This window comes from Sebastes umbrosus, chromosome 13 (genome assembly GCF_015220745.1).
Source record: "Sebastes umbrosus isolate fSebUmb1 chromosome 13, fSebUmb1.pri, whole genome shotgun sequence".
Lineage (NCBI taxonomy): Eukaryota > Metazoa > Chordata > Actinopteri > Perciformes > Sebastidae > Sebastes > Sebastes umbrosus.
The window spans coordinates 19,240,079-19,267,350 of record NC_051281.1 but is presented as its reverse complement, the minus strand read 5'-3'; the positions used below and the strand labels follow the sequence as shown (position 1 = coordinate 19,267,350).

At 42.3% G+C, this 27,272-nt stretch overlaps 2 protein-coding genes across 6 annotated transcripts in view; one reads left to right on the top strand and one right to left on the bottom strand.

Moving 5' to 3' along the window:
* myo16 (myosin XVI) overlaps positions 1 to 27,272 on the bottom strand; it is a 118,038-nt gene that overhangs the window by 30,960 nt on the left and 59,806 nt on the right. For all 5 annotated transcript variants that reach the window (XR_005209494.1, XM_037789276.1, XM_037789275.1 and 2 more), the window contains 14 exons: positions 25,414 to 25,541; positions 22,759 to 22,864; positions 21,308 to 21,425; positions 20,254 to 20,401; positions 19,429 to 19,546; positions 16,478 to 16,595; positions 15,655 to 15,726; positions 13,694 to 13,835; positions 12,984 to 13,056; positions 9,473 to 9,625; positions 8,715 to 8,915; positions 3,608 to 3,683; positions 2,330 to 2,526; positions 1,152 to 1,232 (listed from right to left, as the gene is read on the bottom strand). Coding sequence is in view for 4 of the 5 variants with exons in the window: in XM_037789276.1 (XP_037645204.1) it covers positions 1,152 to 1,232; positions 2,330 to 2,526; positions 3,608 to 3,683; positions 8,715 to 8,915; positions 9,473 to 9,625; positions 12,984 to 13,056; positions 13,694 to 13,835; positions 15,655 to 15,726; positions 16,478 to 16,595; positions 19,429 to 19,546; positions 20,254 to 20,401; positions 21,308 to 21,425; positions 22,759 to 22,864; positions 25,414 to 25,541 (1,731 nt within the window). In the remaining variant the exon portion in view is untranslated. The remainder of the gene's footprint in view (positions 1 to 1,151; positions 1,233 to 2,329; positions 2,527 to 3,607; positions 3,684 to 8,714; positions 8,916 to 9,472; positions 9,626 to 12,983; positions 13,057 to 13,693; positions 13,836 to 15,654; positions 15,727 to 16,477; positions 16,596 to 19,428; positions 19,547 to 20,253; positions 20,402 to 21,307; positions 21,426 to 22,758; positions 22,865 to 25,413; positions 25,542 to 27,272) is intronic.
* On the top strand, positions 4,818 to 7,642 carry LOC119499961 (zinc finger protein 239-like). Its single transcript, XM_037789278.1, has one exon. It carries the CDS (start codon positions 6,054 to 6,056, stop codon positions 7,047 to 7,049), a length of 996 nt encoding a protein of 331 aa, XP_037645206.1. The 5' UTR covers positions 4,818 to 6,053; the 3' UTR covers positions 7,050 to 7,642.

The following is a 27,272-nucleotide window of genomic DNA, read 5'->3' as shown; positions in this document are numbered from 1 at the left end:
CTCTCATCTGATTGGCATTAAAACAGTAAATTAAACTTGTATTGTGACCTTTCCCCAACGACTGGGCGACACTGGGAATGTGAGCACGTGTGTGCGTCGCAAAACCTCTTGGCTTTTTATTTCGCCACCCAGGTGCGGCACAGCTGCGTGTCAATCTCTTCTAGAGATTCGAGGTCTCGTCTATTTTTTCGCATGTCGCACAGTTCACAGCAACAACAGACAGTGAAAATGATCTTTTGACAGTATAATGACATCATACCAGCAACATTATTACAATTATTTCAATGTCTATATCTGTAGAATTTCACAGACATGAAAAAAGTTCATATTTATTTTCAACTCAACACTTCCTGTCTGTTTCAAAATAAAAGCCCTCTTGCATTTTTTTTTTCTGTGGACATAATTCCTTTATTTGTTAACACAAGGCTTTTATTCTGAAATATTTGCAGGAAAGTGTAAAATGCAGCGATTTGCAGGGCTCCATGAATGAATAGTAACAGCTTATAATTGTGGATTATTACAAATGAGCACTCATTTCTAAACCTTTTCTGTCTAAAATAAATATAAATGACATTTATAATGAAGTGAAATGGCCATTATGAAAGGCAAATTCTATGTAGAAAGAAAGGGCTGGCAGTAGCAGCGCAGCAGCAGAAATGCTGTCAGTGTGGACACCACACGCGTGAGAGATGCATCACTTCAGCTGCTCACGTTCCCAGTGCGGTCCGGCCGTAACACTTCTGGACTGTTGTATATGTGCTGTAGTAGATGATTGTTATGGTAATAACAATCACTCCAAACAAACTCCAAAATCATTGCATTGGGCAAGAGGCAGGGCACACTGTCAGCTGGACGCGAGACTCTTACAGGGCTAACATATTCAGACCGACAAACACATTCACACCTATGGACAATTTAGAGTTCCAACACCTGACCTGCATGCCTTTTCACTGTGGGGGAAAATAGCGTGGGAGAAAACCCATGCAGAAGACATTCAAACTCCACACAGAAAGAATCCTGCGGCCGGCAGATTCAGACCTTCTTGCTGTGAGGCAAAATGAGTCAACAAGCGTCATGGTTTATGACTCAGAGACCAAGAATTAGGCCTGACCCTGTCTAAAAACTACAAATGTGTGGTGAGTGGTTCTTACCCTCAGCTGGACAGCCACTGTGATGGGCCCACAACGCTCTAGCCTTTGGAGGAAGGAGCTTGAGCCTTTCTTCTTCAAGATCTGACAATGGAAAGGAAACAAAAAATATGAGATAGCTCTGCACCTTACTTCAAGTGGCCACTGAGGAATATGGAATCATTACAACATAATCATCACATATTAACTAAAATCACATTAGGCTCCGTGGCTTTCACTAGAGATCAAAACTCAAAAATCCTTTTTGTCTTGATTCTGTGCAGGATGTTTGCAAAGCACACTAACCAGTCACATTAGACCACTTCTCTGTCATTCCCAGTTATTCTGTTTCACATGCTTAACAGCCCAACCCGGCCAATGGCATTTATTGCCTTATTAATTGTCTCTACCCCCAGTGTAGTACTGCAATATCACTTAATGTTACCGTATAAGGCGGCTGGGACAGATCTGGGAGGTGAAAGGGGTCTTATGTAAGCCTATTCTCTAGATGGCTAATGAGCCACAGAGACAGCAGGCAGGACCCCCAGGAGGTTACACAACCAGCAAGCCTTTCCAGTCACACATGTGCACCAGTACAATATGCTTTCCAAGACATTAAAAAAGATCAAATGTAGACAGAGCTACAGAGAGGGGGAGGATGGAGTGAAAAAAGAATATTTGTATGTGTGTGATCTGTGTTTTCATGATTTTACCTTATTAGAAAATTGTGTGATCACATGACTGTGTGTGCATTTGTATGCCTGCTTGTGGAGTTTCTACCGTATCTGAAACAAATCCAATTCCCAGAGGTTTATATATAGCACTGTGGTGGGAAGCAGATTAAATTAGATTGTTGTTGTTTTTTCCAAAAATACCATGCCTGTCTGTCCATTGATCGGCAGTCGGTTGCCCTGTCGGAACAAAGACCTTGTGACTGGTTGTCACTGATGTTCAGCTCATCAATTCCTTCATTTTATTGCATAGTTTCAGAAGATTGTATGAGTAATGCACCATTTGAACCTCAAATCTAATTGCCAAATGATGAGAATATATTTAATGACCAGAAAATGAGCTAGGCCTTCAACATCCTTTGATGCCAAGTGTATTTTTGAGTTCACCGTAGCTACAGTGCAACAACAGACTTGCTGTATGCGTGGTTCATAAAGTCCTGTACTCACCACTCTGTGAACAGTGTATTGTACCTTGGTAAGGTCATGGTACCTCCGGGGCTGTTGGGGGACAGTGTTGGCAGTGACAAGGGAGGCTGATGACATCCTGTGGAGCAACAGGGCAGCTTTAGTCCCCCTCAGCCCGGCACGGCCATGGGCTGCTGGCACCAGAGAACCAGTCTGAGTCAGCTTGGACTGGAAGAGCTGCTGCAGTAACACACTCTCACTGGCTGCCGGGGAAAAAGCACATACAGAAAGAGAGAGAGAGAGGGAGGAAAATAATGATGAAAAGAAGCAACGGCATTGGTGGAAATAAGGGGGTGGAGGAGAGTAAGGAAAAGGTGGAATGAACAGATGGAAAGAAAGAAAGGCGGGAAGAGCAGTGGGGAGGATGTAAACAAGGAAAGGAAGGAGAAAGGCATCAGAGGAGGAGTGTGGGGAGGAGGCATAAAGTTAGACTCCATGTAAACAATCAGTCAGGCAACAAGAGGGGGTGGACCAACACGTGGAGCGGTCCACAACAACAATGAGCTCATTCAGTAAGCCAAACAACATGTGTGTGAACGTGGGCGTGTGGCTCTCAGCTGAAAGGCTGAGAGAGAGAGAGAGTGAAAGGGGAAAGGATGATGGCAGGTAGGCGTACCAAGCAAAGAAAAACAAACATGAATCCTGGTCTCATTTAAGGACTTAACTACACACGGCTCCAAGGGTAATTGTCTTTTCATCTAAAGCAATCATTGCCACCACCTGAATATAGACTTACGTATATCCCTCTGCTCTCCTATTAGCTTTAAGGCTTAAGCTTAAAGTTGGGAGGGGATGACAGCGATAAGAAGAAACCACGTAGTACGTATATCAGTGTGTGCGGCTAAATGGCAGCGACGCATCGACTCGGTCAGACGGAGGGACAACAGCCAAGTGTGAGTGAAGGGCTAGCCTTTAGAAGATTAGCCTCATCATGGAAATTATAGCAATTAGGCTGCTGGATGCGAGGCTAGCCTGGCAGTCACACAACGACTGCCTGTGTCCTGCTAACCACAACACCCCACATCTGGCACCTTCTATAGACAATATACACACAGACGGTGCTGTCTGCTGCATATGGGATGAAACACACACACACACACACACACACACACACACACACACACACACACACACACACACACACACGCACACACGCACACACAACCACACTTAGACAAAGAGTGGCTCTGTGTGCTGTTAGTTTAGACAAGAGTGCATCTTTGTGATCAAGTGTGCTCTGACGCCACAATGTGCTCTGACGCGTGTTATTCATTGGGTACTTACACTTCATCGTAAACAGGAGATTCTGAGGAAAGGAGTCCTTGTTTCTTGTGAGTGATCCTGTGAGGTCATATGAAATCTGGTGGAAAAACAAATCATACATGGACATTCACTTATACAATACATTTAACCTTATGCAACAGAAAATAGTTATGACTATAGGCCACTAGCCGCGATGCCAAATCGGACCAGGGGCGTAAACTGAGGGGGCCTATGGCCCCTTCCCCACTTCCTACATCCCTACTTCCAGCGCCCTTGCTTGGATCACACCAATCTTCGAACACGGCCTTCATTTTGATCTCAACTACACACCTGGAAAGTTTCATGACGCCACATCTGGCCATGGGCGTAAAGGTGGGGGGGGGGCGAATGGGCCCTTCGCCCCCTTTGCTCGGACCATGCCCATCTTCAAACTCAACCTTTATTTTGATCTCAACTACACACCTGTAAAGTTTCGTGACTGCATCTTGCACAGTTGCGACCATAGAAATAAAATAGGAGAAGAATGGTCATTGAATCGTTTGTTGTAGTAATTTGACTAGTACAAAAGAAAATGGTGATTGTTGTTAGTTGTTATGGTGACAACAGAACCCACGTTAGTGGGGCCGTAAAGTGTGTGGTCACAGCTCGCCGGGAAGAGAACGGACGCAGCTCCCGGAGTTTTGAGTACTTTAAGTAAAATTGCCAAGTTGTGTAGAACGTCTGCAAAACATGACTGACTGCTTTGATTTATTTATTAGATTTATTTACCCTGTTATATCCACTCTTGCAATGCAATATTCATTGCAGCAACTGAAGAATGATTAACATCCACAACAAAGTCAAAAGTTACAAAGACCATAAAAACTTCCTTCATTTAAAACAAATAAAAAAAAAAAACAGAACCCAAGCAGAAATTTTGTTTTCCACTTGTTTTTATTTATATTCAGTTTGTTATGAAATTATATTAATGCAGAGACTGCTTCATGGCTTGGAGTGTTTATTTTTAAAAAAAAAAAATTTATTTTGGATCGGATTCACTCACGGTCACCACGGAGACCATCAGTGCATCTGTCGTCAAAGCACTTCATCAACACAGAAACGGTGAGAACAGATAAGCTTTGTGCAGCTGGTGTATACTTTTAGTCTTTAATGTTACGCTGTACAAAAAACTGTAAAACATTTTGGCATTCAAAATAACTATAGAAATCAGCTGATTTATAAGTTTGTTCTGTAAATTATAACTGGTCCTCTTGTGAAGTTGAAGCTAAAGTAAAGATTCTTGTGATGTGAAACACACTGTTGAATTCAAAATAGCAGTTTGACTGTATGAATAGCCACACTTTAAATGTTTGATGTGTGAAATCATATGAATTCTTCCAGAGTCAGATGGCAGTTGCTTCTACTCTGTTAAACTAAGCTAGTTAGCCAACTGTTACTTCTTCTCTATATAATGATTGAATTTAGCTACTGCCGTATTTATGTAGGATAACAAAGTAAGTTAGCAAGATGTAGGTTTAGCTTTATTCAAAGTTGCATGTGTCTGACTGGTTATCTTGCATATGGACACTTGTTTATTCATGTTTTCCCTGTCTTTATTTGATGATGACAGAGTTGACTCACAGATGGAGGGATATCTGGTAGAAGTGGAGATAACCACCAGCAGCACAATGAGCTCATCAGCAGAGGTAAACATAAAGAGTTGTTGTCTGTTTAGTTCAAGTAAAAGTCCCATTCATTTTTCCCATAAACAATGTTACGTGACTGACAGAAAATATCTGGTTCTTTGATAAAAAGTCAAAGGTGTAAGCCTGTGTACATAAAAACGTCGACATTAACTACCACTCCCAAGGTGCATTTCTGCAAGAAACATCCAATCACAGAGCTTAAAATGATATTACTGAAAACACAATCTGCATCTTCAAATGACGTTTTTTGTTTGCAACTGTAACAACTACGTGTTTTGAATTTGTTACCGCTCTGATTCACAACTCTGACTAGCCTTTTCTCCATGACAACAGTGACAGAGGCTCATGGGAATTGTAGTATCTAGACTCGTCCGCCATGCCAAATTTATAACTTTATAACATTCAGGATGCCTGAAACATGATGTGGTTTTGTTCCATTGTTAAGTGCAATACTGCACTCTCTGTTGTTTTAATATTGAAAACTAGTTATTGACAGGTCACTTCTTCATGTATTATTAGTGAGCGCCACAAATTAATATCCTCTCTTACACGTTTCCTATCTTTCTCTGTCAACGTGCCTGTGTATGTCGCCTGTTTTTGTCGTTCGTCTCCTGTTTGTCTCACACCGTTTTCCCCCCGAATGTGTTAAGCGTCTTTGAGATCTATAAAAAGCGCTATATAAGTTTAATCTATTATCATTATTATTATTACATATTTTTGCTTCATAGCAACAGACGGCCACAAATCCAGCCGGACCTTATGGTGAAGGTGAGGAGAGTTTCATGGCAGAACAAATGGATCCGCAGCAACGTGCCGACACTGTGGAGAAACCATACTGCTGTGACTGGTCTTACTCAGAGTATCTGAATCGTCAGAGTATCTCCATTGGAGAGAAGCCCTATACCTGTGAGCAGTGCGGGAAGAGTTTCAGGCAATCTGCATCTTTAAAGTATCATCAGCGTATCCACACTGGAGAGAAGCCCTACACCTGTGAGCAGTGCGGGAAGAGTTTCAGGCAATCTGCATCTTTAAAGTATCATCAGCGTATCCACACTGGAGAGAAGCCCTACACCTGTGAGCAGTGCGGGAAGAGTTTCAGGCAATCTACATCTTTAAAGTATCATCAGCGTATCCACACTGGAGAGAAGCCCTACACCTGTGAGCAGTGCGGGAAGAGTTTCAGGCAATCTACATCTTTAAAGTATCATCAGTGTATCCACACTGGAGAGAAGCCCTACACCTGTGAGCAGTGCGGGAAGAGTTTCAGGCGATCTGTATATTTAAAGTATCATCAGCGTAGCCACACTGGAGAGAAGCCCTACACCTGTGAGCAGTGTGGGAAGGGTTTCAGCCAATGTGGATATTTAAAGTGTCATCAGCGTATCCACACTGGAGAGAAGCCCTACACCTGTGAGCAGTGCGGGAAGAGTTTCAGATACTCTGAAAATTTAAAGGTTCATCAGCGGACTCATACTGGAGAGAAGCCCTACACCTGTGAGCAGTGCGGGAAGAGTTTCAGCCAATGTGGATCTTTAAAGTATCATCAGCGTATCCACACTGGAGAGAAGCCCTACACCTGTGAGCAGTGCGGGAAGAGTTTTAGATACCCGGAAACTTTAAAGGTTCATCAGAGGACTCATACTGGAGAAAAGCCCTACACCTGTGAGCAGTGTGGGAAGAGTTTCAGCCAATCTGGATCTTTAAAGTATCATCAGCGTATCTGTACTGGAGAGAAGCCTGTGAGCAGTGCGGGAAGAGTTTCTCATTGGTTTCTCTAGAGAGTGTAATTGAACCGTCTGTATCTATTAGCTGTTAAAAAAAAATGGCATGTTATCTGTAAAAGTTGTCATGAAAATATTTCTATAATATTGATACTGCATGCAACTTGAGTCGTCACCTGTTATTATTGCTTTAATTCCTCCATCAAAGCAAATTACACACACGCGCACACAATCTCCCAGCTGAAACTACGGCAGCGGGGAAGGGGGTGTCTGCACTGCGCCACACACACACACAAGGTGAAAACAATACCACCGTCACTGTCACAGCTGGTAAATATATATCTTTGTAAAAGTACCAAACCAGCTTCTTTTGTTATAACATGTGGTAGCATAAAAAATATTATTCATTTTTGTGAAAGACCTACATCTTCTAGTATGCGTTGACAGAATATATTTTTAATGGTGAGTGTGGACAATCGCCACCTAGTCCTCTAGTCCTTTTTTCCCTGGGACGATACATCGATCTCCCGATTCAAAACTATCAAGATACTTGGGTGCCGATTTGATATGTATTGCGATTTTTAAGTATTGCGACTTTTAAGTATTGCAATTCTACAAGTATTGCGATACGATATTCCGATTAATTGAGATTTTTGTTAACTTTTTTAACACTGGACCATAGGAAAAAGTTGAATCATACACTTTTAGGGACTTTTACTTTAAAATATCTAAATTATTACACTAAAAATGTTTAATTTTCAGCACGTATGTTGTCAGAGATGTCCTGAAGTCAAATGTATCAGTCATTGTCAGGCATTATTTATTCAATTTTTTCCAGCAACCCAAATATTAAAGAATGAAGACATTTCCCTCACAAATCAGTGGTATTTTCTTTTTAATTTATAAGGGACATGTAATGTTTTATAGTTCTGGTGAATATAATCCAATCAATCTTATTTCCATATATGTATTTTGCATTTACAGTTCCCTTTGTTAACACGTGTATACTTCCTCTAACTTCGCAAAGTCCGTCACTAGCTCTCCCGTCAGCTCTGTTTTCTTTATACATCCATGGTCAGCTCTATCGGGCCATTTGAATGCATTTAACATAAATGTCAGTATATGGGTGCGCTAAAGTTGCAGCGTCGGCTAATTTGACCATGGAGATGCGAGTGACGGCTGGCTTGACCGCACGTTACTGCAATACGATAACGTTTCCTGTCCATGACAGAGTTAGCAGGCAGCTTTAGCCATGATGTCTAGCTCTGCTTTTCCTTGGTGTGAAACCCAAAGTGTTTCCATACTTTACTGTATGTGTAGTGTTAACCACATTGGATTAAAATGTGAGGGTGTAGGTCGTATCCACGCGGAACCTTCGCCGTTTTCTACTTTTTTGTTTCGGCTCGCTGCGGCCGACTGCTGTTTGTTTTGTCATCAGTGGAGCACAGGGACTTAGCTTTGGTAATTCCTTCTGTACAGCGACTACTGATTTGTCAAGGCAACTGTCCTAAACTGAATTATTGTTACATTAAGTTGTGATTACAGTTCATGATTTTCAGTAGTCTGTACTGTAATATGGTGGGTTGTCCATCTATCTCCTCTACTTTTTAGCCTTTTAGAGATCTGCTGCAATGACAATTAGTCGTGATAGATTTCATGTTATACTGCCCAGCCCTACCACCTCTAAATACATATATACATTTTTCTGTAATACAGACAGACCTGTCCGGCGTAGTGGCTGACAGTGAAGGCTGGGCCCTGGTCTTTGGGCGGGGGGTTTCCGTTGCCATCCTTGGTTGTGAGAGAGAGACCCTGAGTCGGATTGGAGTCCAGCTGGGTTGACAGCCTCTTGTACAGGGTCTGCTCTGCTGGCCGCAGGCTCTGGCTCTCCTCATCTAACACGCACAGCAGTCCCTGAGGCTTCTGGAGGAAGGACAGACAGATGCTCACGTTATTTATGTCATTCATGGTTACAAAGCGCTCTTGATAATAACAGTAATACATTATTTTTATTATGACACTTTTATTGATATATTTGTCCCACTGATATCAAATAACTTTATTATATCTAACTGATATTTTTTGGCATTTCGGTCATTATTGATAGAGATTGTAGACAGACAGGAAACATGGGCTGAAAGGGACTCATGCAATAAAGGTTGAACAAGGGACATGTTGCAATCTTAACCACTGGGCTACCACCAGTCCTACCAGTCATATTCCAGTTTGAGTTTTATTTTTTACACAACCAGTCTTTATATATATGTTACATTTTTGTTGGATGTCTCACTTTCAAATGACACTTCAACTAGTAAAAAAAAAAAGAGGAACTGTAATTAATGTGCTGAAACCCTTTCCAACTTTGAAAAATAGAACAAAAAAAGAACAGCTTTTGTCAAAGCACTGGGTGGGCTTGCAGTGTTGAATGACATCATTGGACAAACTGGACTGGACTGGTCTAAACCAGCAACATACAGTACCTGAAGAAAGAAGTCCAGCACGGCTGGCTGGTTGCCGGGGGAGCGGGGACTCTCCATTACGATGCCCTCCTGCAGACACTCAGCCTGTTCCTGCTGGAATAGCACCTCAGAGACGTACTGCCTCAGCCGCTCGTTGGTCATGTTCACGCACAGCTGGAATGCACACAACACACACATCAACCTGTGGACACACACGTCAGTGTGCACATGGCATGAAATTCCTCCTTAGAGACACAATGCTGTGTGTTTGTTTTTCAAGCAAACAAAATGCACAAATATAATCTCAAACGCAACCTGCTGTGGCACCAACGGGGGAAGTCAATGGGGCATAAATGGACTGACTACTCATATAAACACACTGGACCCTGAAATCATGAGCTGTTTACAGGGACACCACATGCATGGCATACATAGTGATAGATGTCCCTATGTACGGCCTTTATTCAATCCCACTATAATGTGGATAAAGTGTTCCTGCTGAGACACATGAACTCTTCCTAACCCAGCAGTCAACCAATCAGATGGGTTTGTGTGGCGTGTGGAGCTCTGGAGGGGAGACTCGAGTGTGACTTGTCACATTGATGTAATGAGAAGGCACACAGAATATGAAGCGGAACAACACAGGACAGCAGACTGCAGCAGCAGGCCTGTTTAAACTTCTCCTGAACCCAAATGTGTCACAAAGCGGAACACAAAAAAAGTCTCAACAGTGTTGTAGTCTAGGAATGAATTTGTCATTCTTGTACTTCAGAGAGGTGTCCCTCTTTTCAACCCAAGATCTATCCTTTGTAGTGTAACGTCATGGCATCTGACATGAATACAGACGTTTTTATCACATGGATCATGAATCTTGTAGGTTAGGTGATAATGACTGGCTCACAAATAAAGTGAAAATGGAAATATTGATGTTGTATTCTGTGCTCAAAAAAAACCCTGCAACCCTTAGTATCAGGGTTATGTTGCTTATCCAGCCGCTGAAAGACTGAATGTTCATTTGCTGGTGTGAAAATAAACAAACATGTTTTAGTTTTTCTCTTTGGGCACTGTCATGCGATTGAATCAGAACAACGCCATGACCCACATTTTGTCTCACAGCTCAGTGATTGAGACGTGCTGATCTAGAGGTGAGTTGTGCTACGGTGCAGGCAGACATGGTTCTGTTTTTCTGTCGTCGTTGTTTGTCTATTCTTTGTCTTCAAGCTAGTCTAGTACATTAAAGGCTTAGTCCCAGCAGGTGGTTGATTGAGTTAGCTCATTAGCAAAGTGCTGAGCAGGTACAACACACCCCTGACAAACACAGCTCTAATTAACAAGCCTTAATGACCCTGATCACGCTGCGCATGTGGAGCCTGCCTGTGTACAAGTCTGCATGTGTGTACAAACATGTCAGAGTGTGAGGTGCTTGTTTGTCACTGATGTGCCACATCTACTGTAAGAGATCACGAGGTTTGTTTATCCAGACCTTGCTCCTCCTCCTCTTCTCTCTTCTGTGTGTGGTGGGTAATGTGTGTATTAATAGGCATCTCAGCAGCAACAATGGAGAAGATGTCTGAGGGAACGAGGCGGGCGATGCCACCGCCTGCCAGAGATAGTGTCTCTTTTTTCCCTCTCGTTTTGTCAGCCTCCTCCCGTCTCTCCCCTTCTGCCACTTGCACTCTCCCTGACCCGAAGAGGAAGGGTCACGCAATCCCTCGCTTCCACTTGGATTAGAGAACATCCAGGGGGGGGACTAAGGCCACTGACATCTTAGTGCCACACTCACACAAAAACCAAAGTCGCGCACGCAAGCAAGCAAAGACAAACACACACTGGCCTTAATAAAGGCTGGGAGGAGATTGGGAGTTCCACAGGGAGAGAAGGTAAGCTCTGAGTAGCAGGAATAAGCACTTAGCCTCTTGAGCACTATGAATTACACACTAAGACACACACGCACACGCACACGCACACACACACACACACACACACACACACACACACACACACACACACACACACAGTGATATACAGACTTGTCTGTCTCTGGTCCCTGCTGGTCTTACAGTGGGGGTAGTCTATTAACAGTGACTGCTTGATGAGCACATGACAGATTTATAGCCTACAACAGGTGAGCTGCACATGTTGTACTCTGTACACAATGCAATGCAATCACACACACTGACATAATGAAAACAACTAAGCATCGCAGACACACTGATCTATCTGAGGTCAATCAAGGTTCCTCTTCTTAAAGTTCCCACATTTCAAAAATGGTTTCCTGTACGTTAAAAATGGTCTCGCTTCTCCTCGCTGAATACATTATTTGGTGAAAAGTGCATCACAAGTAGCTGTTGTATGATGCTATGGAGAAAGAGAAACTAAGTCAGCCAGCCCGTATTTAACAACCTCTCCAAGTAGAAGGAGCTATTGGTTTGCTACTTTCAGGATCCCACTGTTGTGCTCTGAGCTCTAATACAAGATGAACTTAGGGCTGCAACTAACGATTATTTTAATTGTCGATTATAAATAAACAATAAATTGTCAGAAAAAGGTGAAAAATGTCGATCAGAGTTTCCCAAAGCCAAAGATGACATCCTCAAATGTCTTGTTTTGTCCATAACTCAAAGATATTAAGTTTACTGTCATAGAGGAGAAAATATTCACATTTAAGAAACTTAAGAATTTAGACTTTATTCTTAAAAAATGATGAATCGATATTCAAAATAGTTGGTGATTACTTTAATAGTTGACAACTAATCAATTAATCGTTGCAGCTCTGGATGAATTTACTCATGTTTTTAGCCAGACTGAATATTATTATTATACATTAAACATAACTGTCAGTTACTGTAGCTTACTGTTTGACCACAACACTGACAAAGACTTTCACTTTGAAATAATTTAGGTAATTTCTGTTGTTGCTGGTAGTTTTATTCAATATTGTGAATAATGAAAGCAACTTCATTGGAATGGGATTTAGTTTTGAATAAAGAATCAATATTGATTCGTATCGTGACCCTTAAAAACCAAATTATATTTGTAAAAATAAGATTCACGCACGCACGCACGCACGCACGCACGCACGCACGCACACACACACACACACACACACACACACACAAACACACTGGTTTGAAGCAGCCCATTACTCTGACATCTCACACACAGAGCAGTCATTGTGTCAGCCCTCAGTTCATTTGAGGACAGCTGAAAATCACGCCACAGTCAGCCACAGACCTCATCTCATTCATTACAATTACAGACTGAAATATCCGAGCTAAAGTAGATAACAGTCCCAAATATTTTCAAAATTTGATTAAGGTCTGTTTGAAACTACAGCACCACGCACTATTCAGAGAGATTTCCACAGCTGGGGAGGGACGTTCTTCTAAGCCAAATATGGTATTCGGGGAATGTCATAAATGCATTTGGCTTGATTAGGGAGAAGTAATCTGTTGGCTTGAAGGGAAGAGGAACAACATTGATGCGTTTCTTCGGGGTTGACTGAATCTAATAAACGTAATTATCGTCCCACCTGCTCAAATCCATTCCTCTGAAATTCTTCAAACCCAAAGATGTCCAAGATCCCAATTTCCAAGGCAGGATCACTGGAAGAGATGAACAGATAGAGAGCATATTTATCATATTAGACCACTTTTACTCCAGGATCAACCTGAGAACTTGTTTGCTTGCTTGCCCCACTCTAACAGGAATTATCATGTTTGTGTGTGTGTGTGTGCAATAACACGTCTGACGGGGGTGTGTCCAGTAGTGAGTACAAATTGATTATGTTCTGTGGTTGGTGTGTAAACAAGGCAAAGCAAAAAACACATTCCAGGAGATGGAGCACCGGTTATCTGACAATGTGATAAGACTTCACAACATCAATAATGCCAAGGATCCCATTAGCCTATACCTAAGAGTGTGTGTGTGTGTATTTAAGTTGTTGAGTGTGAGACCTTCACATTAAACCTTGGGCGTTGTCCTCCATCTCTACCTTGTTGTTGAGTATTTGTCATAACGGCGTACATGCCTATTCGTGCATGTCATGCAATGTTAACTATTACAAACCTCCACTCTAAACTATGTGTCACGTCACAATATCAGTGTTGGTGTTGTTTGTGTTATCAACGGCCTGGGCTGCCAAAGAAATTCTTTTGGCGGTTAACAAAAAAAAAAACCTTGGCACAAACGTGCATAAACAGACGCACACACACACACACACACACAGACACACAGCTATACCCAGTGCTGTCGTCCTGTCCCTGTAGGTAGTCGTTGGTGCTGTTGACCAGATAGCTGAAGAGGCGTCCATAGATGGCCTTCGCGAGTTGGTCTCTGTACTGCTCGGATATCTCCACGGTGTGACGCCGAGTGATCACGTCACCTGACACAAAAGGGACATGGCAACGCAATTTCTTGACAATTCGGTTGATAGCACAGTGATCGTACAGTATTTGTAAGGATTTTATGTCCCAATGCCTACAAAAGTTGTTTTGTGCTGCAAGAAGACACAGATGACTGCGGTAAAACAAAGTCCTCCTGTGAATAAGTCTTGCTAAAGCAGGACTGATACATTTGCATGGCCAATATCATCGGCTGATTTCCGCTTATCTCAGCATCTGCATATATGTTGGCTGACAACTTGTAGTACAGATCCTATCCAATTATATTTTTAGTGGTGTAAGAAAATATTGATACACATGAGTATTGCGATATTATGTTTTGCGATACTGATTTCGATTTTTAATTCACCTCTGAAAAATCCGTAGTTGTAGCAGGCTGGCATCATATGAAACTAGATAACCTAAGGAATCCATTGGTACCAACCATGTCATACTAGCTTGTCGCGAAGGAGGCTAAATAACGCTCCAAACTTATGCAAAATGAATGCAGTACAAATGCGTTATTTTCGCCAGCTCTAAAAATAAAGTGTTTGAATATTTCTGCATACCGGGTTCCCTAAACAGTCAAAATTATATAAATTGGGTGTCACTGGAGAGTTGAGACTCTTGTGGATCCAATGACACCAACTGTATTAATATGTGATGATGTTAGTCCCGATGGTAGACATTTCACATAGTGACATTTTTACACAGATTTTATACACAGGGCGGTGTGTCTTTATACTATTTCCTAAATTAGATTTGAAACAAATTGCGATATATTGCAATATATTGAATCGTTACCCCTGTATCATGATACGTATCGTATTGCCAGATTCTTGCCAATACGTAGCCCTATATATTTTTGGAGGTAGTTTAGAAATAAATGTAGTGTTGCCACTCCATCATTTGTCCAGCAGAGAGCACCTGTAAAATGTCTCGCTCTGTAACATGTTTATTTTATGTGTTTATGTTAAAACACAAATATAAGCCAATATATTGTCAACAGATTTTTTTTAAACTCTTAAATATTGGTGTCTGTATCAGCCTCAAAAAGTCCCTGTTGACCGTTTGGAGCTATTTCATCTCACATAAAATATTTTTTTTCCAATGTAACTTTTTTCCCTAGAGTCAAGAGGAAAAACACAGAAGGCTCTTCCCATTTTTCATCTTCATCTCATCTGATCACTCCAATACACGGATATTTTCACAGCGACAAGGCCATCTGGCATGAAGCTAAGTGGTGAGTGAGAGAGGTGTGAAAATGGTCGGCAAACGCTGCTTTATTTCGTGTACGTATCATAACAACGGCTTGCAAATTCAGCCGTCCTCAGTCTTACGGTTTCCCTTTTTGAATGACAAATACAGATTACCGCTAACTGCTGGTAGGGAGAGTTATTTCATCTCACACAGTCACAGAACATACGTGGTAGTTGGCCATTGGCTGTAGTCTTTGCGGTGTGTTCCGAGTGCAGCTTTTTGGACAAGACAAAGGCAACGTGAGGCGACACAACTGGCGACCTTCGTTGCCGCTAGTTCTTTGATGTCGAGTTGGTGTGTCTGGGCCTTAATTTGGAGCCCCTAATTCCAAACCACTATAGGTCCACATTAGAGATGTTAGACTGATCTTACTCTTATGAAGACATGCTGCTTGTAAGTAAATGTAAAGTAAATGCACCCTATTTAAAGATGTACTTGTAACTTCAACCGTGTTGAGGTTTTTCCTCTACATGTCTTCTACATGTTTTTGCCGTAAGGATTAATCCATTCATAATCATCGTGACGGAGTGAATATGTTCATGAAGGCTGGTGAGTGGATACCTTTGAAGTACTGGACGTCGGAGGTCAGGGCGGTGCTTAAGTCATTGGAGCACACCTGCAACAATCCAGCAACTGTACAGAGGAACAGGAAGAGAGAGAAAGAAAAATGTGATGACAGGATGATAAACTTCAAAATAACAGCATTAATCATTGTATGTGAGGTTGTCAGAAAGGTAGCGCTGATAACATCCCAAAAATAAATCTGCTCTTCCCTTCTCTGACGATGACACCGCACTGCCAGCACAACAAGCTGAGCTCTGCTTCAGATCATTCCCACTTAATCGATCAGCGGAGCAGGCAGCAATTAGTCATCAGTGGATTTCTGAGCAGTACCCATAAACAAGCAGCCGGAACAGGTGACAGCGACCCAGAATCCTTCTACTGACTTCACTAGCCATGACATCACATCTCCCTGACAACGACTGGCTCTTTCCCATTCAGGCGCTGATGTCATCTGTTTACCATCTCTTTGAGGTCAGGGGTCACAGGAGCAAATGTAGCGGTTGCATAATGAGGGAGATTCAGAAAGAGCGAAAAACACCGACACCAGTAGCGGGAAAGTGTCTGTTTAAGAGGGATCTTTCCTCACCGTGGTTACGCTTTTGGCAGAAAATGCGGCTTACCAAACAGGTGACTGTCTGGCCTTTAGCTAGAGCTGGCAAGCTGCCAAGCAGAACTCCATGGGAGAGAGAAAAAGGAGGAGCGATGACGACGAGGTAAACAAGATGAGTGGGCTGTGATGCACCCCCTCTTTCCTGCCCCCATCCCACCGCCACACAGTGGTGGAAATGTGACCCTGGTCATGTGACGGGGGGGCACTGACCTCTCTCCAGCAGCTGCAGGTCAGAAGGGAAGGCTGTATCGGCCTCTGTCAATGCCGTAAAACGTAGGTCCCCAATATGGAGCACAGCAGATAGCAGCATAAACACTGAGTCAACCTCCTAGCAGAGAAACAGAGAAACAGAGCGAGAGAGAGAGAGAGAGAGAGAGAGAGAGAGAGAGAGAGAGAGAGAGAGATTAACTACTATTAGTTGGAAATTAGTAAAATCTTGGTGCAATCAAAAACATGGATTTTCCTTTTTTATTCAATGCTCAATACCAACTTGCACAACATGAAATGAAAAGGAACATTTTCATGATCCTAAATCCAACCTTGGGGCTGGCGATATTCTATATTTATCTTAATGTCAACAAATCCCATGAAAAATAAATAAATGCTCAAATTGAAAATCCAACATTTTTCTTAATGACGCCTCAACCCTCCTCCCTTCATTCACACACTTCCTTTCCTCCGTCCCACTCTCCCTTCTTCCATTCTCTGCCCTTGAGTAGAGGACACTTAATGGAATACCCCATTACCCACTGCTCTGAATCTCTGAGAGGGGGATGTTCGAGTTTGAGGGTGTGTGTGGGTGTGTATCTGTGTGTGTGTAAGAATATGTGTGCGTGTGCACTCTCTCAAGGCAGGATATTGAAGCTGATATCTGGGAGATAAACACAAGCATTAGTCTCTGTCTGACACTCTATACACAGACAGACTCCCCCCTGCTTAGAAAAGGAGAAGAAAGGGAGCGAGGGCGCAAGGGAGAGAAAAGGAGCGATAGGGAGCGTTAATGACGATTGACCTTTTGGGCCTGGACTGGGAGTCTTCCCCTGATTAGACTTAAACAGAGACCAATGGGTGGTCTATCACTCCTACTCCCCCACTCCTTCTTCTTCTGTCCCTCAGACTCTCTCTCTTATCCAGTGGACACTAGTGCCCTCTGATATAAGACTATCTATCGCCCTATTCCTTGTCCCTTAGGCCTTGCCTGCGTGTATTGACTGCTACTGGATTAAAAGGTGAGATGGTGGTCACTCACTGCTGACAGATGCTGACTGGGAATCTAAGAATAGAAGCTGATAATGGGCTGGGAACACGGCTGGTGGTGCACAGGACGGAGTGTACCACACACTGTGGCACACTACATGCACGCAGCATGCATAAATCAATGTCCTTGTCTTCTGCATTTCATATGGTCTTTAGATAGATAATCGAAACACATGATGAGTCCCAATTCAGGGTCATAAAAGATCCAAACATCTAGGCCGAATATGTTGTAACAGGCCGATGATGCCCGGTCAGATGCCGAAGATGCCTGAACTTGAAGGACGCAATGTTGTGTCCTTTGCATCCCTCAGTATCCCAAAACCTATTATGCAGCGGTCAATTGCTTAATGGATCATGGGCAATCCTCTTCAACTTGGAAATTACTTACAACCATGTCATTATTTACCAGGTATTACGGGGACCAAACTCTGGTCACGCATTTTGAAATATTTTGATTTTACAAATTGAAGAAAAGCTCACAGAACGAGCCATTTGTTTTTTCTGTCTGCGAGGTTAAAGGGGAACTACGCCCATTTTCAAAATTCATACATGTTATTACTATGGTCTAAGACAGTCCAAAAAATATAAGTAAACATAAACAACTCTCTCCCTAATCCACTCCCAAAGAGTGCTAAAACTCAAGTTTGTGTTGTCATAGGGTATAAAGTGTGGAACTGCTCCATAGACAATGAATTGGGAGAGATGTTATAGTTGACACTGAGAGCACCCAGTATATGGGAACATTTTCTGTTTCACACCTGGAGCACTACAATAGAATAAAGCTCATTTAGGTATTAAAAAAACCCCCAAACATTCTGTTTGGTCCACAAAAAAAAAAGTCTCCCATTCATTGTCTATGGAGCAGCTCCACACTGTGATATCACAAGTTTGAGACTTAATTCTCTGGTTTCTGAGTAGCTTGTGTTCACAAATATTGACTGAACTTTACTAGGCCATGGAAATAACATATTGGAATTCTTAATTTAGGTGGTGTTCCCCTTTAAAGACACATCCTTTGGAGGATCCAGCTCCTGAACTCAGACTCACTTAAAGGGACTATTTGTAACTTTTTAAGCGTATAAATGTAGCGGGTCGCCACACATTCGCGCTCACATATGCGCGTTCGCGTGTGGCCGCTGCCTCTCCAACTCTGCCTGCCTGCCTTCGCTCAGAGAGCGCGTGCGTTCTCAGCTCGCTCCACCTCTAGACGTGAACGCACGCTCACTCCACACTGCAGAAGAGTTAGTTTAGCTCTGAGAATATCTAGTGAATATTCAGTATACGTTTGTGCAGAAAAAAAATGCTGCAGCTCCTCCAGACCAACAGAGGTTTCCCGTGTCTTGTGAAGTGACGGAGCTCCTTAGCTAGTAACGTTATCGTCTCGTTACCGACCGGGTGCCGGTGTCTCCCTGCTCTCTCCGGCTGCGGGCGGAGAGAGCAGGGAGACACGCTGCAGAGCCCCGCTGCATCAGCCTGCGCTGAGGCAGTAAAAGCCAACACTGAGATCAGATCTAAATCATGTTCATGGAGAGACCTTCGTCTGGTCAGCTAACATTACTGCCAAGCAGCTGAAATATAGAGTGATATTGTGGTTTTAGCTGACGTGTGTCGCCTCACTGTTTTGAGTGATGCTCGTTCAGGTATATTGAGAGCGAGCAAGCGCAAGCAATCGTTGATTTCACGGCCACAGGTGTCGCTGTTAAGAAGCATTTCTTAAAGTTACAAATAATCCCTTTAAGTACTTTTTAAGACGTAAAAACCTGGGGTTAAATCTCATCAATGACCTCATAATACGTGGCTACTTCAGGGTCTGCGACATCAACACTTTGACTGATCCCTGCTGTCAATAACCTTTGAATAAACAGACTCAACAGAAGCCATATGCATGCAGTGCCAATCGATACCTGCTTGTTAAAGCCCAGGGCTCGCAGGGCTTGTTTGACTGCTGCGAGGCGTTCCCTGCTCTGGGTAGAAGCTGTAGCTACTGGAGGGTTCTCTCCTGGAAGTCCTCCGCTAAGATACCTGGAGGAAGGACAGAAAGACGGGACAATGTGGACCAATATTTCAATGACAAAAAAAAAAAAATAGTCATAGAGGACAAGGTGTATGTTAAGTGTACATGTGCATTGGTTCCAAACATCTACCCATGTGCTCAGCAGGAATTTATTTGCATATCTTTGGATGACAGAGACCTAGAGGCAAAAGATTTATGAGGTATTTCTGTGCAGAGTTACATAGAGTCCCAGTCACACTATGCAGAGAGCTATGTTTGGGAGGGAGGAGAAAGACCAAACATGGTTTCAAATCTGCAGGACTGGATCACGCACACCCAGCAAGGACTCATGGAGACACAATGGGTTGGTGTGATGCCAGAGGGGCTATTGTAATTCTCTCAAAACAGAGCAATTCAGGTCAATGGTTATCACACTGGTTGCATACAGTGGATAACGGAACAGTTAGAGTAACTCACAATCACACTGTCGCTCTACAAGTAAGAGCATGCATGAGTAGAGATGTGCAACACAAGCACAAAATCTGTTATTACAGAATCAGATATTTTTGCAGCATGTACATGTGAGCAAGTTAAGGCCTCTAAAATTATCCAAACATTTAAAGAATCATTTACCTGAAGAGCTCTTGTGGGTGAGATCACTAAGCAGCACCCATACTACTTTCACCAGTGATTTTATGAACTATCACCATACATACAGCAGCTGACAGCCACGTACCTGTGAGCCAGGACGTTGTTGAGGTAAAGTGCGCTCATGTCCTCGGGCGACAGGCCTTCAGCCATCAGATAGAAGATGTTGAAGCTGTGCTGGTGAGGAGGCAGGTGGACCAGACGAGACTTCTCCAGCATGTGGGTATACACGCGGGCTTAAACATCAGATGTGTTTTTTTACTTCAATAACGTGTTTGTAAATTGCATTTTAACAGTGCTGATGACAGCAGTGGTGCTGAACATTCAATCTGTGGACATTGTTCAATGGCCAGTGCTCCCTCATCAAATTAGCTGGGGTGAAATAAGGTGAATAGGGTTGTAAAGATGGTGCACAGTAGACTCATGGGCTTTTACTGCCACCTGCTGGTGGTTCACTATTGTGTACCTGATCTCAAACTACATCATCATACACTAGTACTGTGCCTACAGTATATTGTGAATCTTGTATGTCTAAGATCTCCGTACTATCATCATAATAATCATTTATTTAGGTAATAAATATCAGATTTATTTAAATAATAAACAACAAAATTATGTGCAATTTAAACATCTAAGGAAACATTTTATGTCTGGTATAGGGCTGCACAATTAATCAAAATTTTCATCAAAATCACAATATGGCCTACTGCAATTTTCAAAGCGCGGGATGAGGAGGAAATCGCGATAATGGCTAAAGGTGAAATGTGTGTCAAAATACCGTTTTAAATGAAATATTGTGGTGCTGCAGAGATGTCCTGGCCTACACATAATATCATACAGACTTATAAAAACAACTCTGTTTGATACAGATCCCCGCAAAAATCAAGTTTTTCAATGAAAATGAGAAGAATGATGTAAAAATGATCATACGCTCTAATATCCCAAATCATATCGCAATTGCAATATCAGTCAAAATAATAAAAAAAAATTCAAAATTGTGCAGCCCTAACCACAATATAGACAATTTGAAGAAATAAATGCAATGTTTTGACACTTGATCAGCTTTTATCAAGGAAATACAGACAATATTTTATGACAGTGAAAGTAAAGCTCACTAACAAATAAACAGAAATGTAGGTTACCTCTGAGCAGCGTCCTCCTCTTGTCACAGTATTGGATGGTCAACAGCTTGATAAAGCGGCTTGAGTTGTTGTTCCTCACAGTCTTTGCATGACCGAAGGCCTCCAGAATACAGTTAACCTGCACATTTTGTCAAACCAAAGGAAATGTTACCAGCCAGTTGGAATATCCTCGACAAATACTGCAGAGCATGTACTGTATGTCTTTTTCTATTCCAGTATAATGAAAACAACTTGCACTCTCTAACATAGATTTGTAAACCTGAATCAAAAAGGAGTTCTGCTCCCGTTCTACTTCCTACCACTAGATGTCAATATGCAACACGTTATGTGGGAACTCAGTATTTTCTGTGTCCCAGGATGATCAGAGAGTGAGCTGACCCAGATATCGACTACATAACGATGACTTCATCAGAACACAGCGCATGCAATCCCAGGCTACACACGGCTTTGTTACCCAACTGACTGTTTGAGAGCAGAGCACTGGATCATGTGTTAAACACCACGAACATGTCACAATCTGAACCACAGGGCATGCAACAAGAGGCAGTAAAGAAAGTGCTTTCTTTTCTTTTTCATCAATACCAGGGAGGATAGTAAATTCTGACCTTGCTTAAACGCTTTAAAAAAAAAAAAAAAAAGCACATGTATGTTTCTTATATGATTACAGCCTCTCCTGATTCATTGGAAAATGTTCCATGGAGAGGATATGGGTATTTGACATCCTATTGTAAATTGTTTTTTTATCAATACTCCCTCATTAGGCTATAAAGTATAAAGAAAATGGACTGTCCCCTAAGAATAAAGTCCAAACAATTTTCTCTGCTGCAAATGGTTCTGTCCTAAAGAAACAGAGTCATCTTAATGGAAATCTTGGCGATGCAATCAAACACAGGGTCTGAATGCTCAAATGCTGTCTTTGACAAATGAACAGCTTTCAAGCAGAGAAGAAAAGACTACCAGCAAAGCCCCATACTCTGGTGTACTAATCCATACATCTGTTCTCTCCCCCCAGTATGACAACCAAAAGAACAGCAGGTTACATTTACACGGCTATGACCATTGCCTCGCTACACGGTGTGCTATCTGATTTTTGAATCACAGAGATGACGTTGTGGCAAGGAACAATAAGCACAGGGAGAAAGGATGTAAGATTCAGTCAGTGCCTCGCTTTGAAGAACACACGAATATGATGAGTTCCTCAAGGAGGGCTGATTGTGCAGAGCATGGAATATGAAATGAAAAACAGCACAGATGTGTACTATAAGATTATTTTTCTCGCGTTTTTGCAAAATCTAATGTAAAAGACACAAGGGCGTGAGAGCAACAAAGGATTCAAGACTCATGACTCAGGACGCTGCGATTACATCACAAGTTCCTTAGCCATATAAGCCTCCAGGACACCCGATGACCGCTTGAAGTGTAAAACAGAAGAGTATCAGGTCCAGACTTACATGTTTCATTCTGGGCTCCAGTGCAAAGCCTTTGGGGCTGGAGCGGGCTGTCAGGTGTCTCACTATGTGCTTACAGGCCTCCGTTTTCCCAGAACCACTTTCACCACTAGAGGGACAAAACAATGCAGATTTAATGTCATTCATGCCTTTCGTAGATGTTTTTATTGTTTTACCTGTTGTGATTGTCTCTAATTTTCCCAGTCTGTTTTAAAACAGCTCATATGAACATTGACACTGGTCTTGCTTGCTCTGATCATTCCTCCTGTTCATACTGGACATTAAGAGATCCCTTCCTACTGCGCTTCGACAAAATCATCATGTAACAATTTGCACCTTTATTGATATTTTATATTTAACTCTCTATACTTGTACTCTTTTCTTCTCTGTACTGCAACAGCTGCACAACCATTGGAACCAACCATGTCATGCTAGCATGTCGGGAAGATCGTTAAATAAAGCTCCAAAGAGGAAAATCTGGCAAGGCAATTTTCAAAGGGGTCCCTTGACCTCTGACCTCAAGAAACTGTATGTGAATGAAAATAAATGGGTTCTATGGGTACCCACGAGTCTGCCCTTTGCAGACTTGCCCACTTTATGATAATCACATGCAGTTTTGGGCAAAAAAACATACAGTTTTTTTGAATGCAGTACAAATGTGTTATTTTTGCCTATTCTATAAATGATGTATCTGAATATTTCTGCATACTAGGGTCCCTAAACAGTCTTTGAATTACATAAATTGGGTATCACCGTAAAGCTGAGACTCTTGTGGATCCAATGAGCCCAACTGTATTCATGTGTGATGATGTTAGTCCTCATAGTAGCCATTTCATATAGTGAGACCATTTTTTATAATTTGACCTCAATGTATAAAATGACCTGTGGTGACCTCTAGGATAATCACAGCCTCATGAAACTTTACAGCCACAAACTAGTGACCTAGGGCATTCAGAGGATGGATGGCTTCCCTAGGTATATTGACAATAAGGGGGTTTCTGAGCAGTTTCGAGAACAGAAATGCTCACCATCCAAATACAGAATGCAATTCTTGCAGAAATCTCCAAATGTCAAAAGTTTTTGATACCAAATCACAGCATGGTTTTTTCAAGGTCTTGGTGTCTTAATGTGGTATTTTGGAGGGATTTTTGATCATTTTTATCAATTCTCGAATGGTAAAAAATTGTTAAATTTAACACCAAATCTGTGTAACAAATGGTATCAACCCAAAAATTGCTGCAACAACAATGACTTTACTTATAAACTTATGAACTTTAAAAATGTATTTGAATTAATTCAATATTTATTTCTTAATTTATGATTTATGACTAGAAGAGCTTTCAGATGATGTACACCACTTCTATGTGACAAATACTGTTGACCTGCTATCTCCCCCTAAAGACCACCCGTCCCCCCCCTAAAAAAAGCAAAAAATGGGTCTATGAAAAAGAGGAGTGGAGTGGAAAAGGTTAAGGGAAGCTAGACATCAAGAGTAAAAGGCATACCTAACCGTACATAAATCAAGAATCTGTGCGTGTTACACTTCTCTGGATGTGTCTCAGAAGAATAGGCGTTATGCATTAGTCATCAGGGTGTTTCCCACATCTGTCACCTCAGTTACACGTCTCCACCTTGCTGACATCACCTCTTCAGGGACCCCTACCTGACATCACTCCCTCAGGGACCCCCACCCATCAAATTCATAATCTATTCTTTCTTTCTGCCACAACCAACGTTGCTCCATTGATCACCACCTTCTACACGCTTTTATAGCCGCAACTTATCTGGCAGTGGACGCCTGTTTTTAATTTGCCGCTGAGTGAATATTAAATGTGACATAAGGTACCTCTCCAGTACATGCTCCGACACTCACCGACATGCAGAGAGTTGAGACCGGCAGTGTAACACCAAGCAGATGGCTTCAGAAGGTCAGAAGCCCTCACTAATGACCGCAGTGTGCTGTGTTGCGCTGTTTGTCTGTGTGTATGTGTGTTACTATATTTCCTACTAACGGCCCTGCTGGGTGGGAAGTCCAAAGGCCTTTCCACTGTCTTTTCATTTACCAGTTTTTATTAGATTTCAAGGGCATTTTGTTAGAGCACTAGCCTCGGGGGATCATGGCCACTGATTGCCTGTAAACATATAGGTGTGTGTGTGCCTCTGTGCATGTGTGATGAAATACGAAGTGAAACAGGAAGCTTGAACAAAAGAGGAGGAAGAAAAGGAGGAGTAGGGAAAGAATGCAGGAAGTGTGTGTATGTGAGAATATACAATGTGCTAGCATGTGTGTGAGTGAGATGGATAGCCCTGTGGCCCGGGCGCATTAACTCTCCGCCAGACTGGTTACAACTCAGCGGGAATGTCACTGGAGAGCTGGAACGGGATTTAATTGCAATCGGAGTTGCCTTCGTCCAGCCGAGGACAAAGTGCAAGACGCCGCAACGCTCTCAGCAAACCTCCATCTAAACAGTGCCACTGCTCAGCTCAGGCTGTGAGCTATTAATCTCTCAGGGAGTGTTTAACAGGTGCGTGGCAGAGGGGTGTGGACGAACAAGGTGGAACAGCTGAATGTCAGTTATTTCGCTCTGTTGAGATTTTTGGTTTCATAGTCACGAGGCACAGAGTTCAGTGTTTGTGTATTGAATGAGGCGGGTGTACCTCAAGATGAAACACTGCGGCCGTCTCTCCTGCAGCATCATGTGGTACGCTCTTTCTGCTGAGGAGAAGATGTGAGGTGGCAGAGAGGAGCACAGGCGACCCGTGGAGCTCAGGTACAACTGACTCACCTGAGAGAGAGAGAGAGAGAGAGAGACAGAGAGAGAGAGAGAGAGACAGGTAGAGCCCGTTAAGACATTGGATCACCTTATTTAACATGGATATACACATGTGGGCTGAGCAACACACAGGATAACATTTCAGCAAAAACAGTGAAACCATGCAGGGTTTAACTTTCCATCCCTGTGTGAGTTTGTGTGTGTCCATCTCACTAACAAGGTGTAGTGTACCAATCTGTCTAACCAGGTAATTCAACCCAAAGTGACAAAGACATCAAGTAGGTGTTGACTGAAAATTGTCATCAATTTAAACACACACTTACATGTGCAGTATGTGTAAACAAGAAAGCCAGCAAATGCACTACAGCTTAATTCCAGGCTGTGTCACTATAATAGAAAATAGTAACAACCCTATTCCTCCATCGTTTCAGGGGTGTAACAGTAAATTGAGGCATAAAGTATTGCAACACAAACATACTAAATATACACATTGAGCTAAAAATGGACCAAAGTATTAACTAAATCTGACCAGCTGTCTAGTTTTTGCACACATGAAATACCATTTTGTTTAGTGGAACACTGTAATATTAGTTTAGTATTAGTATAGTACTGCTATTAGCAGCATTATAAGTAATACTACTACTGGGGGGACCCAACTTCAAAAATATCCATGATCACTTGCCCTCACAGATCGTTTCGTGGTTGCCAGTAACAGTGATATCCCTCAATACTGGACCAATTTTGAAAATTGCTGTTCCGATTAGTCACATAAAAACATGGGAAAATAGGTTCCAGGTTGAAAAATACCCAAGTTACCTTTTAAGTGATTCTACAACCTACATTTTGCACTAAACCCTATAACAGAAACTATAGTTTAAATGTTGCACAATTTATGCCTAAGGAGAATAAATGAGGAATTTTGAACAGTCACAGTTTCAACTTGTTGTTAGAAACATGGTAAGTGTATCAGACAGGAAACCCTCCATTGTCTGTCACACTGAACTGTGATATGACTGAACTGTCGGTAACCAGTCCAGAAGATGTGTGCCAGTGCTGTATTTGTGGCTGTGGACCACCAGACCACACCAGAGGGGGTGACAGACGGCCAGCACATCACACATATTGAGACATATGTCCTTCTCACACTGGCTCGTCCCTGCTCGTCCACACACTCTCTCAGTCGGGTACGGGAGCCTGGAGTGACTCCAGACACCGGCAGGAATGGGACAGCCAGAGGGGGCCTGGCTTCATCCTGTCATGGCAGGAGAAGACGTCTCCCCCTCCATCCAACCCCTCCTGGGTCCACATGGGCAAGCCCTAAGCTGGCATTCATTCAGCCATTTCAAAATAAGATATCCACTGTTTAAAATAAGGTGACACACACTGATTGATTAATATCATTAACAAATGATGATAATGTTTTAAAATCAGAGTCTCCTTTAGCTGTTGCAAATGTTAAATATGCTGCTTTTCACCAAAAGATAGCATTTTTAAAATGAATTCTTTATAGTGGAGAGGAAACGTAATAAAATCTGTGCGTGTGTGATAGCTAAACTGGATCCCTCTCTTCCCTCGTTGATGCATAGTCAGCCTAGTGCTGTGTATCACTGACAGGAAGACTGCATTATTTATCAACCACAAGGTCCATTTCATCTGTTCATGCCCTGCTTATAATACAGCAAACGGGCCTCCTTAATAGTATGCTTTTGCATGTAAAATGCATAGCCTATCAAATATAAAGCC

What these genes read in the sequence shown, in the direction of transcription:
- LOC119499961 (XM_037789278.1), top strand. Translation starts at nt 6,054, where the DNA reads ATGGCAGAACAAATGGATCCGCAGCAACGTGCCGACACTGTGGAGAAA.